Source organism: Cynocephalus volans, chromosome 16, assembly GCF_027409185.1.
Source record: "Cynocephalus volans isolate mCynVol1 chromosome 16, mCynVol1.pri, whole genome shotgun sequence".
NCBI lineage: Eukaryota > Metazoa > Chordata > Mammalia > Dermoptera > Cynocephalidae > Cynocephalus > Cynocephalus volans.
Window position 1 is genome coordinate 58357136 of NC_084475.1, and position 14768 is coordinate 58371903.

The 14768-nt window shown below is 36.0% G+C and overlaps 1 protein-coding gene across 1 annotated transcript in view; it reads right to left on the minus strand.

The window, feature by feature from the left end:
* The window catches only part of BNC2 (basonuclin zinc finger protein 2), a 422101-nt gene that overhangs the window by 235105 nt on the left and 172228 nt on the right, over window positions 1-14768 (minus strand). The window contains exon 3 of the mRNA XM_063081214.1: window positions 13099-13182. Within this exon, the coding sequence (XP_062937284.1) occupies window positions 13099-13182 (84 nt within the window). The remainder of the gene's footprint in view (window positions 1-13098; window positions 13183-14768) is intronic.

Consider the following 14768-nt stretch of genomic DNA (forward strand, 5'->3'; position numbering starts at 1 on the left):
ATAAAAAGAGAGGAACTAGGAAATTACAGAAAGGCTACATCTTTCATATCTGGAAGAATGGGCAGCCTACAGAGAAGCCATTTCGTCAGAAAAACACTGAAGTGTGCTTTGTAGCCTTTACTCCAAATCGGCATTTACCTTTACCACCAGGGCTTTTATTTGATAGAGAGTTCGACTATATCCCAGAGTTTCTCACTGTCTCTGACTGTATGCATCACTTCCAGTTACAAATAGGAAAGGTAACCTCATACTGTTTTCTCAACTCTCTGAAACCTACTTCCCACCAGATCTGAGTGGCAGGCTCTGGCCAGCAAGTGGAGGAAGGTAGTTGGCCCACTGTTAGTCACCTCTTCAACCCAGAGGGCATCTTATTCAACCATAGGCACGGGCTCCAGTCAGAAGATCCCCTAATTTTAATACTAACTTGACAAGTATTGTTCTGAAAGTCTTCCAGAAAACAGACCCAAACTCCATCAAATATATCTGCATAGCTCAACAATCACTAAAAATCCAAGTTGCATAATCCAGAACAGAGCCAGGTATAACAGTGAAAATGTATCCATACACTTATTGTGAGGTTGTCTTATGTCACAGTTTCTCTTATTAAGCAAGCTCTGAACAAATCATTCACGGGTGATTGGTCAGAAATCTTTTAGTGGTTACTGATTCACAAAACCACAGAAATAATACATGCTCTGCTAACAGCCAGGGATGTTGCCATGGCATCATAGATAATCACTGGTGAAACAGGGAGATCTGTGGCACTCCTATGAAGATGAGACAAAAAATCTTTAAAATAATACCTCTAAATAGCTGACTTGTCAAACTGAAAATGTTTAACATCAACGCATACCAATACAGAAGCAAAAAATCCTAATTGTTCAGGACAAAATAGTATCACAATTAAGATTTTATCATATCACATTCATAATTGCCTAATGCATAATCCTAAAAGGACACTGTTCTAAATCCATTCTATGAGATTAAATAGAAACAACAAATTCCAGTCATCAGGCTCCATTCATAAAAGATTTTACAAGAAGGAATTACTTATCACTTTTTTCCTCCCCTGCAATTCATTAGTTAAATTATTGGACACCATTGCCAAATTCTGTTAAAGAATCAGAGAATGTCATGGAGTAGTTAAGCAATTTGAGAGCAAGGTCAATAAAATACACATCTTTAATTTTCCCAAAGTAAAGTTTTCATTTCAGGACATAAAGAAACCAACTTCATGGAGTCAGAAGGTGGGGATAGGGGAAGTAGGCAAAGTAAAAAACACTAAGCAAAAGTTCTGAATCAAATATTAAATAATAGCACTAACCATTTCCCTTTGCACTAGGATCCCTGTTTGGTTTTATTTAAGTGTTCCTGTTTTTTGCACTCTAGCTAACAGGAGTACATTCCATTTCATACAAAAGATAACAAATAGTCCTTGAATGTGTTAGACATGGATTTATATGACTAACAATTATAAACAAAATTCCCTTTCACATCAAAGAAAAAAAAATCCTTTGTTTATTCAAGAAATTCCTAATAGCTTCATTTATAAATAAATCTTTCTCTTTTATATTTAAGACCCAGTAGCACAGCACAGTATAGCTGGAAGACAGCAGGTAGTGCTTATAATGAACTTTGCACAGTTTTGAGAAAATAATATCTGAAGGCAGTTTATTCTTCTGGGGTCAATAGATGAATGGTTCAAAAACAACAAATATACCAGGGAACATTCTGAGATGCAAAAAACAGAAACAAAAACCCACAACTGAGGGGTGGGGGGGGTGTGAAACATTCTTGCTAATTAAAATTTCCAATTCTTATGGTCTTCTATATACACAAATCCGAGTCAAGAAAGACCTGCAGGATCAGGCCTGTACCAAGAAAAAGTATACCATCATCATATTAATTGTATTATTACTTCATAATGCTTGCCAGCCAGGTTTATAGAGAAGAGATTAAATAACAAGATAATCTTATAAACAATGCTCATTTCATCAGTGTACCAAGTAAGTCTGATTTATATCATTGACTGTTCTAATTAATTTATGCATCCACATGCTTTAATTTACAAAGACAGACACCTACACTGGGGTAGCAATAGCCATTTCTTCAATGCCTTGAACTTTGAAATGGGTTCATGTTTAGTCTTCCCACTGCTGCTCTATTAGTTCCCCTACACTTCAGAATGAAGTGAGTGTTAAAGTACCTTGAGTTAAAGTTGAAGCATGCAGAGAGAAAATATTTTATCAAACTCAATGCCTATTTCTCCTCCCCTTTCCAACATTTATGCAAGCGTTCTTCAAAAAGTTCATGGATTCAGATCCCCATACTGGCCAGCCACCAAAAAAAAAAAAAAAAAAAAAGCTTCATGGAAAGATTTGTATTATCTTTTAATTCTATATTTCCATGAATTTTTTGAAGTACCCTCATACGTTTAATTTTAGTTGGTATAGCTTTACCCAAACTTACAACTAACTATTCAGTCCAAAGTTCTGAACTTATCTCTTCTTACCAATATTCTACCCAAAGAATTTTGGATATATAAGTTCAACTCACTATAGCATCAATTTTAAACCCCTATATCTGTTTTATTTTTATTCAAAATATTTCAATATTTACTTGTACTTATTTGTCCCTAAATCTGTTTTAATGTAGTTTCTAGTAACAGAGGGAGGAAAAAGGCAGCTAATTTTTAAAAATAAAATTTATATTAATATTGGGGGCTTGGATACAAATTTTAAACTGTACTGGAAGATGCTGGTTTACAACAGTAAGTACCACCAGTCAACAGTAAGAAATGGGGATGTTTCAGAGATGGGGGAAAATTCATAAAAGTAACATCTGTGAATCCAGATATAGTAATGCCAGCGCTCTTTTAAAACCCTTAAAAAATAACAATGTAAAGGAGTATCTTGGTGTCAGGATTATTCTAGTTTAGTCATTTTACAACTTCCACAGATAGTTTCAGTGTGATCATGAGGTTGTCTGTTTACTTATTTAATCAGGCAAGCAAAAAGGTTTTTACTAGTCTATGATATAAAACTTTACTTATGAATTTGATCAATGTTTATTTGTAGGACCTTAATACAATAACAGATGTCAACTACATTACCTGTTTTTGATTATTAACTCCTAGAGGGCAGAGTCCCTATCTGTTCAGCTCACTTTTTATAGGATGCAAACATAGTACCATACCCAAAAAGGCACTTAAAGGTGGTTTTTATAATAACAATGATTTTGAAAGGACTTGGTCTGCTTCTATGCTCTGTGAAATTCCACTGGCACTCACAGGACATTAAAGAGTAAGTAACACTTTATATTCTTGGGCAATTCTATTCTTCAGATATCTATAATAGCACTTTTCTTTTGAAAAAGAGATTATTTAGATTATTTAGGGTCTATTTCTCCTTTTTAAAGTTCAAGAGTTAGTTTTTGAAAAACACCTAAATTCTATACTAACAGACACTAGAAAGAGAGAAGAAAAATAAAAGCCAGGCCCAAACATTCCATTTCTTAGCATCAGGTTAGCACATTTGACTAATCATGCAAGAGGATCTGATATCTTCATGGGGGAACCTGAAAAGACCACTACTACTAAGCCAGAAACATAGCCTCCTTGCATTCTTTTCCCCTCCAGCTTTATTGAGGTATGACTAATACTTGCATTCTTTATTTACATTCACTCGGGTCATACAGACAAAGGACAAATTAAGTTAAATAATTTTCTATGACAAGACAAAATTTAGAATAAGGCTATATAATACTTAGTAAGCTTAAAGGAACAACCAGTTAACGATATCTTACAGACTCTGAAACATCAAAAATGGAGAATGTTTTACTATGTCATTTGGGAAAATGTTTTAAAAATTCTTGGCCTCACTTTCCAAATCTGTACAATGAAGATATTGGGTTATATAACTTCAGATAATTTCCAGGTCTAAATTTTGAAACCATATGGAAAAAAAAATACTGAGTCCTAAAGAATCTAACACACAAATTGAGATTCCATTATCTACCCAAACAAAAGGTTTTTCTATCATTTTGTGAGTGGAAGAAAGAAGACTACGTGTTCTTAATGTAAATTATTCATTATGACTAACTCCAACAAAATATTTAAACAGAACATGGCCAGCTATTCTTATAAACATATAAAATATAGATATATATAATGAGATATACTATATGTGTATACAAAAGCCATGCACATGTAGATGAACATAATTCTCTCTATTCAAGCCAAGAATTAAAATACTTCCTGTTTTTCTCCTTTCTTCCTTCTTCTATGAAGCTGCTATGGCTATGGCTTAGAACTTACATAAAGTTAACATAAGAATCTTATTCAACGTTTCTTATATTAAGACTGGCAGTTCCCAACGTGAACAGCTTATGTTAAGTTAGTCGTCTAAAATCTAGATAACATTCTCTAGAAACACTGGTATTGAGAGAGAATGCAGAATGTAGTTAGGTTCTCAGGCCATTCAACCTGTGTACTTAAACCATAATGTACCTGAAATATAGCACCCAAAATACAGAAATCCACGAATTTAATGCTACTTAAGCACAGAGTAATTATAACAACAGCAGGAAGAATGAAGGTGGTCTTAAAAATATGGAGGGGATCCAGTTCATACCTCACTAAAATAAAAAATACAAAAACAAAAAAGCCTTAAGTTCATGAAACATTTTTTCTGTAAATATTTACAAACACACTTCCAAAAGGAAACTCCAAACAACTGCTGAATATACTATCATTTTCTTGTTTTGAGAAATAAATGCATTATAGAATGCAAAAGAAAGAAAGAGAGAGAGAGAGAGAGAGAGAGAGAGAGAGAGAGAGAGAGAGAGAGAGAAAGAAAGAAAGAAAGAAAGAAAGAAAGAAAGAAAGAAAGAAAGAAAGAAAGAAAGAAAGAAAGAAAGAAAGAAAGAAAGAAAGAAAGAAAGAAAAAAAGAAAGAAAAAGAAAAACATAGCTATCTTATTCCAAAAGTTTCTACGTTCTCCTTGGATTCCTTATTTTAGGAGAAAAAATTATAAAATTGTTTTGAGGCGAATAATATTTAAATTGTCAAGACAGGTGAAATTTTCAGGAAAAAATTTCTTCTTAAGTTTTACATGCTTGGCCACCAGAAGCCAGTAAAAATAATTTATATAACAACAACAATTCATTCACTATTAGCTGTGTGCTAGGCACAGTGCCTTATACCCAGACCGTATCTAATCCTTCCAACACTGCCAAGATATAGGATGAAGAATACGTCTTCCTATTCTATTTTATCAATTAAAATAAAATGCAAAGAAAAAACACTCAGAAGCAATTTCTTAACTAGTGGTTATTCTATTAAACTTCAAGAAAGTCTGATATCAGAAAATTCAAGTGTTTCAATTTGAATGTCTTCCTCCTATGTCAGGAGTAAGAAGGGAGATGGTAAGTCAGGACTACAAACTTCTCACTGACTTTCACCAATAACAATTTCATTCAGGAGTCTGGGGAAAGGGATGAACATGTTCTGCATTCCCTTTTTAAAAAACTAATCAAAGTTCATTCACATTCTTCAAAAAAACCTACCAACGGTCCCATAACTTTATGTAAAAATAAAACCTAAATTTTATAATTTTACAACTTAAGTAACTGTAGATATTAATTTTTTAACTAGTAACAGGAAAACTAAGACTACAATGAAAAAGAATTGCAGTTTACATCTATGGAAGATAGAGAATGAAAACAGACCGTAAAGAGAACAAAATGTAGAGAATAAGAATTAAAAGTGAGAATAAAGGAAAGAAAAGAGAAAATGGAGAAAGAAAAGGGGAAGAAAAAAGGCTGACACACAACAGGGAAAAGAGAAAAGCAACATGGTAGAGAAGGGACTATAGAAGTAAAGGAAGATAAAATACTTGTAAGTAAAATGGCTCCTCTCCAAAGCTTGCCAGAGGCTCTGAACCACTGCCTGTATCTGTTTTCTGACAGAGGGATTACCTCTCCAATGACTTTTTTTAAAAATGCTTTCTGTACCTAAACAGTCTCATTTTATTTTTCAGATTTCCATATTTACTTTTAAATAAACGCTCAAGTTTGAAGACTTTGCTTATGTGTGAAGAAATGACTTTTATTTTAGAAATATACTTTGGAACCTACACACCATTGCTCAGTTTAGTGCACAAAACCTCAGAATTGCCCTGACATTCCAAACCCGACAGTCTTTCCTTTGTAAAGAAATTTGGGCTGCCTCTTTCCATACTGCCTGAAAATTACATTTGAAATCAGTGCTCACTAATTGTGCAAAGTCTTAAAAATATGTTCATTTGCTTGTGGAGTAATCTCTTATCACCCAAGACAGTAGTTTTTAATCTCAAGAAAACAATGTGGATGTGTCAGAAGCTCGCAAAGGGACATCCACAGTTAGTCATAAGAGAGAAATTACCTGGCTTTGCAGGCAAAGAACCCCACTCTCACTCTCCCGACCTTTACCTGGTGGCTTGCTTCTTTCTACCCATCCACCTACCCATCCTCTCTGTGCACCAATAAACCACTGGTCCTAACTATACTCTTCAATACCATAAGAACGCTTTTATGTAAAAATTCATTAAGTCATATTCTACTTTCAATATATTGATCCTACAAACTGTAACTCTGAAGGGGTTCAACAAGATGTCATCACTACACCGTAACTTGTTTCATTTACAGTATCTGTTTCACTTCTACTCATGAGCTAATGTAATTCAATTTTTTTTTTAACTGCACACAGGCTGCTAGACACATGTGCATGGCAAATGGAATCTGAACTTAGCTTAACAGCCTCATTTATTCCTGATGGTTTAAATTATTTCATCACAATTAATGACACCCCCTCAGCTTCCTGTGCAGCACTGCCAGATGTTCAGAGACCACAAAGCCACTCTCTTCTTTGACGGCTGGTGACAAGTCGTCCTCTGAAGGACGTTCCCTAGGTGCGCAGGCCGGATGACACCTCCATTGCTTAGCACCTCTGCCTCCCAGGGTAACCATGGTGAGGAAAATGCAGAAAGGCATGAGAAACCAGCAAATTCATTAGCGAGGGCAAATTATGTGAAGTGATCTAAACTCGGAGGAACTTGGCTCCTGCCACAGGAGTTCCTAACCTTGTTGTTTTATGAAAGAGCTCTTTGCCTCCACCTTCCCAACCACTGGCATCCACTAAGTGCCTAGCGTGGCATCAGTCCTCCAGGAATGGCAAAGAACAATAACAATATAAGCTTTTCCACGGGGGCCTTTTTCATTTTTGGCAATTTTGTTTTGGGGGGTATTGTTTAAAAGTCCTTCAACATGATCATCTTGTCTTTGAGAATGAACAGATTGAAATCAATGTCTTTGTCTTCAATTGTGATTATCTTCTACCTTATCCAATTAAAACTTCCAGTAGAAACATACATTTTGGCAATTTATGATAAATGCTTTTACCCCATTTACTTAGACTAAGCAGGATTTAGTCTTTTTAGGGGCTGTGGCTTTTTGTTGTTGTTGTTCTTGTTATATTTTGTTTGTTGTTATTCTTTTGTTAATATTTTTACAGAACATATCAACAAACAGACCACACTTTTCCTATTTTGATTCTGATATGGGCATAACCATTTACCTCCTTTAATAACAAAAAATAGTAATTTTTCTCAGTACAGAAATTCAGAAATAGTAACTATATTATACACATCATTGAAATTTCACAAAAAAATACAAACTGACATAATCACAGGTAGCTAAGAAGGTGGCAGAAATAGTAAACACACTAGCACTTTACAATGAGAATCCAATACTACAGCTTTAATTTGGAAAACATTTCCATAAACTAGAGAACATGTGGCAGACATTTTATGGATTATTTTTTCAATGCTTTTTTAAAATACGCTGATCTTATTCAGGGAATAAGGGGCTTTTTCGTTTGCCAAAATGTGTAATAGGAAAATAGAAAGGCGACCTGTGTCAGCCCACCCTATAGTATGAACATGAGCTATCAGGGCACTTTGGAAAATATTTTCAAACTGAGATGAGAAAAAAAATATATCAATACCAATACGAATTCCGAGCAGATGCAAAAGGCTTCTGTACATGTCAGTGATTATGTGTGTAACCTACATAGGCTAATTTCAAATGACTCCAAACCTCAGCATATTTTCTCTTTCATAAGTTACTTATGATTAAAACTAGAGCTCCATCCACATCAACTTTGACAATGGACACAAACACACAGTAAATCAATCAAGCCAAACAAGTTGAATTTTTCCCCTCACAGATGGCTTTTTTAATCCTAACTGACTACTAAATATTACCAGATACTCCACACTTAATATTTTGACAGTTCTTTACTAAAATTATTTCACTAGGAAATCCTATGAAACGGACTGTCTAGTTTTTATCAGAATTGAGGCGCTCAGAGGGAAGTTCTGAGGGTGGCATACTTGGAACAAGCAGACAATAGGAAACTCTTAGCACTCCCAGAGTTACATCAAATTTTCCATGGACTGAAACTAAAATGAAATAGTTCAATTACCGAGAGGTAGATAAGTAAAATAAACAACTAATTTCATACAGTGAAGTAGGGAGAAAGTCATATGGACCTCATTCTGTTGTCTCCAAACACTTTATTGGAGGGGAAAAAGGAGCTGAGTAAACTTTAAACTCTCATGTAGGGATGTATTTCTTGTGTGTCCCTGGCAGATGTGGAAAGGAGATGAAATGGGCGAGGGAGAATCAAATATCCCATCGCTGCAGGTTTACTGAGGAAAAGAGCACTGCAAAGATCTCACATCTGGCAATCATTTGTCAATAGCTGGAAAGAGAACGGCAGGAAACTTTCTGGCTCTTGAAGAAGATGAAAAGACAAAAACCATGTGTCACATACACACACTCACTCTGCAACGGTACAATGACTACTAACACTTATTCCCCACCCCTCCTTTACCCCCCCCCCCCCACTAAATTTAATAATCTTCAGATATACTCTACTGCATGGTCAAAAACATGCAAGTCACTTGACTTGTTAAAGCTGCAGTATATGTACATTTTTCAAATAAACCCCAGGGCTGATGTTAGAAAATCAAAATCAGTCAAGCATAGACCGCCTGGTACTTTGGGCAGGAATCCTTGCGGTTTAGTCAATAAACAGAATCTGAATGAAAGACACCACAGTAACTAGACAGTAACGTTTTGAACAGCTCTTAACCTGAAAGAGGGGGTTGGGGGGGCCAGTGCACTGGTGACCAAGGATACAAGGCTACCAGTCCACTTAAGAGTGCTCTACCTGCAATGTAACTCTGTTTAGCACAAGGTCATCTGTTGTTTCTAACAGGAAAAAAAGGGAGAGAGATTGACCTTATATTTGGAGTATATTGTGAATAGATTTTGGAAGGGGAAAATTTTTGTTTTGTTTTTCAAATAATTGTACCTATTTAATAAGGTGAGATAGTGAGAACCTCAGAGTCTGTTTAGCCTGTACTAGTGTTAACAATATAGAGAGGGCTAGCCTGTTAGCTAAGTTGGTTAGAGTGCAGCCTTGTAACACCAAGGGTTCGAACCCCCACACCAGCCAGCTGCCCCCCCAAAAAAAACAATACAGAGAATTTGCTAGCTTCATGATGAGTTCATAAAAACAATCAGCTTTGCCCCAGTAAATTTATCATGTAATAAAAAAGTTTTCAAGACACCCCACACAAAATTAATTAACTTCTCCAAAATCATAGGAATTTAAATCTTTTCATGTTGATCAATAGACTTCAATGGGCAGCTTTTGGTTCACCCTTATGCTGCATTTAACTACCAGCAGCAGCAGCCGAGCTTATCCCTGTGATTCCATAAGTGAATGCTGCAGGTTGTTTAATAACCTGGCAAATTCACAGTAGCTTGTCAAATTATTACAGGAGCAGTGTCATCACTAAACAAGCCTGATCACGGTTAATTACAATGCAGACTAGAGAGCAGCCACAATTGTTCATTAATTACAGGAAGCACCTCATTTAAATTTTATGGAAATTTACACTTGCACTCCGGTATGTCTGGAAAAAAAAAGTGATCCTTCACACACTTACAGAAGAAAGGAGTCTGTGGTTTACGAAACATCACAGCAAATTGTGTCTAATCTGATACTGAAATATTGGTTCATTATTTACTCTAATTTCTAAGCGCTTCAGTGGTGAAAAATATCAAGTCAAACCTCACATCCTGAATTCTCAACTGAGAAAAGAATTGTGCTAACTATGACAACTTAATATATGATGAGGCACAGTTAGACTAAGTAACTTTTCTCTGATTAAAAATATTTATCAGCAATCAAGGGAGGTCTAACTAGAATAGCCACTTCCTATAAGATGACTGTGGAAGAGCACAATTCTTTGCTACTATAGATCAGTTAACCTCCTACACTGAAGATACTACCCAGTTTCATACCTCCTTCAAAAACCACTGAGGAAGGAAAATAAAGTTAGATAGTGAACCATAGTCTTGATTTCCAGCTATTGTTCCTAAACAAGCATATTAACATAAAAACACAGAAGACGTCCTTCCAAATTCAAGTCAGGAAAAGACTTAAAGGAGGACAGTCATTCAAAACCAAAGATACATTCATGGAAGAATGTTAGGGATTTTAGGATTATTGAACAATAAAGTTTCTAAGAAATCTGAAATTATAGGAATAAAAGGCAAAGGTTTCAAAGAAAAAAGGTAAGAACAGGAAGGGGCTCCACCAGTCATAAGAACTATGACAGCTAAAATATAAAAATAAATCAGATTTGAGGGCTGTGTGTCTAAACGAAAATTCTTTGTAAGAAAGGATATAAATAAATCTTTGATCCTAAATTGAGGTGTATAGCAGGTTATTCTCGAATCAAGAAGCCAAACAGCAAATCCTCTAGTGGATACCTGCCTGGCCCTAAGGGGAAAGCCTGAGATCCAAGCAGGGAAAGTAGATGACACAGGCAAGTCCTATAGTGAGTCCCCTACTGTTTACAGCTGGTCTAAAAAATAAGAAATGGCTTATTCCCTAGGACAAAAAAAAAATGAAAGGACCAGGATACATGCCATGGCAAGAATGAAAGGAGTCAAAGCTGAAAACACTCCTGGAATTATTAGCTGGTGAAGAATACATGATGTGTCAAGCTTATTACGACTGACATAATATGGATATGTACTAGGTACTTCTAAATTGTATGGAAACCATATTTAGAAAGAAAGAGGAAAAAAAGAGAGGAGGAAATAGTTCAAGTGGGTCCCAATTAATTCACCAATTCACCATAGGTGACCATCTTTTAACAGATTCAATCTTTCCACTCAGTCCACCAAAATGGTGTTGCAAGACAAAGAATCCAGTAATATGATCACTTTCATTAATTTGTACAGGAACTTGGTCTTCTTTGCAAAGCTCATGTTCAATTGTCAACCTCACAACCTGTTTATCTGCAACCAGAGTTCCATTTAATCTTATAAATATACATTTCCTCCTTTGGTATGTCAAAATAATGTTCTACATAGGTCTTTTCAGTTTTATTTCATGCACTCACATCTGCAAAACCCATTTCTCTTTGCACTCTAACTCCAGATTCAAACACAGATAATCCAACAATCACCCATGACAGACCATTCCAGGTGATGTGTTTGAACGACATCACTCGTCCTACCCAAACAGGTCAAAGATCAGACTATTCTCTACAAAAAATCTTCCATCACACTGTCACAAACAAGCTGTTAGCTTTCTAGAACCAGGAAATACATTGTCATGTCACATATGCGTCACACCTGCTTTTCTGTTGTTTCACAGCCATGCACCACCCAGACGGTACCAGCTTGGGGCACGGCAGAGCTCAGGTGGTCTTCCCTAGGCCAAGAGCAGGTGTGCAAGAGATGGTGTACCCTTCAGAACCATAAAAATCAAAACTTCCTCTTACCACTTCCACCCTCACTCACATTGTGAAGAAGTCAATTTTTAAAATTATTTTCTTTTCTCATGTGGGGTGTCTAAACCAGTAAAAATGTTTTAAACTGAGCTCACTAATCTCATCTCATAAGCCTGAAAATTTAGAAAATGATGCCAAATGGAGATCCTGAAAAAAAAAATAGTATGAAGTATCAATTTGTTCTTGCTAGGGGATGCCATGTTTAAACTTCAGCCTGTATCTCTGCACTGACATACACATTCCTCAAATATTAAAAGGTATATGGATGTGGGCTGAGCCCGTGGCGCACTCGGTAGCGTGCTGCGCTAGCAGCGCGGCGACGCTCCCGCCCCGGGTTCGGATCCTATATAAGAATGACCGGTGCACTCCCTGGCTGAGCGCCGGTCACAGGAAAAAAAAAAAAAAAGGTATATGGATGTGGAGACATGCCTTTAGTCAAGAGGTCATATTTATATTTTTAATTTGTAGTACCACACCACATCTAATGTCTCAAGACCACACAAAATGAACTAAATTCCAAGCCACCACTTTCACAAAAAAATGTACTTTGCTAATATACTTCTATTACACAACAGGACATATCTCCCAGTCCACAAAGAGAAAAGATACTTATCATTAAGTCCTTCTTTTCTCATAAAGCTGCTATTCTCCTGAGCTGGGAGATCATAATGCAGGAAGCAAGACTTGCTCACATACACCTGCAGTGCCTAACACAGTGCTTACAGCACCTGATAGTGATGATTTAAATGATGAGACCTAATATTTACTGAGTACCTGCTATGTGCCATGCCCTGTGCTAACTGCTGGATATACATTAAGCCATTTAATCCTCATAATGTCCTTGTATGATAAATTTCCACTTTATAGATGAGAAAACCAAGGCTTATTTAACTTGAGTGGCTTGACAAAGGTCTCACAGCAACTTGTATCAATCTAGGCAGTCAACCTTCAGAGATCGTGTTATTATTCACCACAGTATATATTTCTTGAATAAATGAATAAGCTCCATTACAGAAAACTCATCCTGAAAAGGACCTTTTGCTGCACATATGTTTCATTCGTTCCTCTTTACATCGATCTCAATGGCTGTCTTTTCCTAATGGCATTAATACACCAGTACAGCCTTCAGGAACCACTGTTTCTGTCACACCACCCCCAACTAATAAAACAGTAAGACTCCAACCTGGACTTCCAGCCTCTGTTCTGGCTCCTCCAGGTTTGGGCAAAAGTCTGCACCCAGCACTCTGCCAGCACATGCCAGTGGAACCTGGGGGAATACGGCCAGATTAGATGCTGGATATAGAGGCTGCTGAGCACTGCACACAGTCACACTCAATCCAGGCAGAAGAGGGACATTCCAACTGCAGGTCTGAAACAGGTCATCAAGGCTTGACGTATACTTGACACTTAGTTATGTCAAATATATTTTAAATATCATATAACTAAGTTTATTATTAACTACCAGAAGATAAATTCCAAAAAGAAAAGATCCACATAAATTTTGTTCCCCCTTGTATCGACAGTATGTAGCACAAAGTAGGCATTTAACAAATACCTGGGGACAGGAAGGGTGAGAGTAAGGAAGGTAAAAAGGGTGGAAATGAGGGAAGAAAAAAAAGACTGAAACACAGAATCTCTGCTTGACATTGGTCGCATTTTGTTCTCCTCTGTACTTTATTTTTTTTATGTGGGGATTAAGAAAACTACATTCTATAACACCTAAAGTTCCCTTCCACTCTTAAAATAAATATTCAAAGCTATTTTTCCTGTTCCTGGTGTAGGCTAGCATAGGCAAACTTTTATTTATTGATATTTATTATTTACTTACTTATATTTACTATCTTTAAAATTAAGTTTAAGAACCTTGGGTTGTAAGTCTAATAATAATAACAAAACAGTTAACTTAATGTTTCTCTATACATAGAATTCCACACTGACATCCCCTTTCAAAACTAAATTATCTGTTATAATTTACAGATATTTAAGCCTGAATAACAGGCTTAAATATTGCTTACTGTCACTTGCTTACTTCATTTCAGGTTTTCCAAGATAAAGAAAAATTATTTAGATTGCATTTAAACCTGTTTTCTACTTTTTACAAATTTCCCTAATTCCTACTTGCTATTTCCAAACACATGCTATCTTCACTGATCATATGTCTATTGATATATATTAGAATCTCCATACTTCAGCTAAGTGTCATCCCACCTGTGTTGTTTTCTCTCTCAAAGCAGTCCTTTGGTGTTTTGATTTTTTAATTTTTTAAACTCCAATTAAGATCATCTGTGCTATAATCAATTTTCTTTGTTCAGAGATCAGTTTTTGGCCAAGCATGCAGCCTTGGAAGGTGTCTCCCTCTGTCTTTTGACTCACAAATCAGTTTACTTCTCCAAACTTAAATAATTTGCAATAAATTCCACTTTGCAAGTTCCCTAATGAAAATCACTAATGAAAAAAAAGGCCACTGGGTCAACTCTTCATACATTTTTAGGTACAACTCTCTTTTCAATTCTCTCATTCTTTCTTCCTGCCTACATCCATAAGGTGGAATGGACAGAATATCATGTATCTTTGAAGTTAGTAACCACTCTTTACCCATGAGCACATTGTGGAGTCCAATGTGCCAAGCACCACGTGGGCACCTCACAAATTAACCCACTTTTTCCTCTCAACAATCTTACAGAATATGAGTATCTCCATTTTTACAAACGAAAAACTGAAGCTTAGAGCAGATACAAAACTAGTCACATGCTATTAAGTTGCAAAGCCCAGATTCAAACTTAAGAAATGGTAAAGAGAAAGAAAAGAAATATTAAGAACATATTTCAAAGAAGTTAATAAGAAAAAACACGT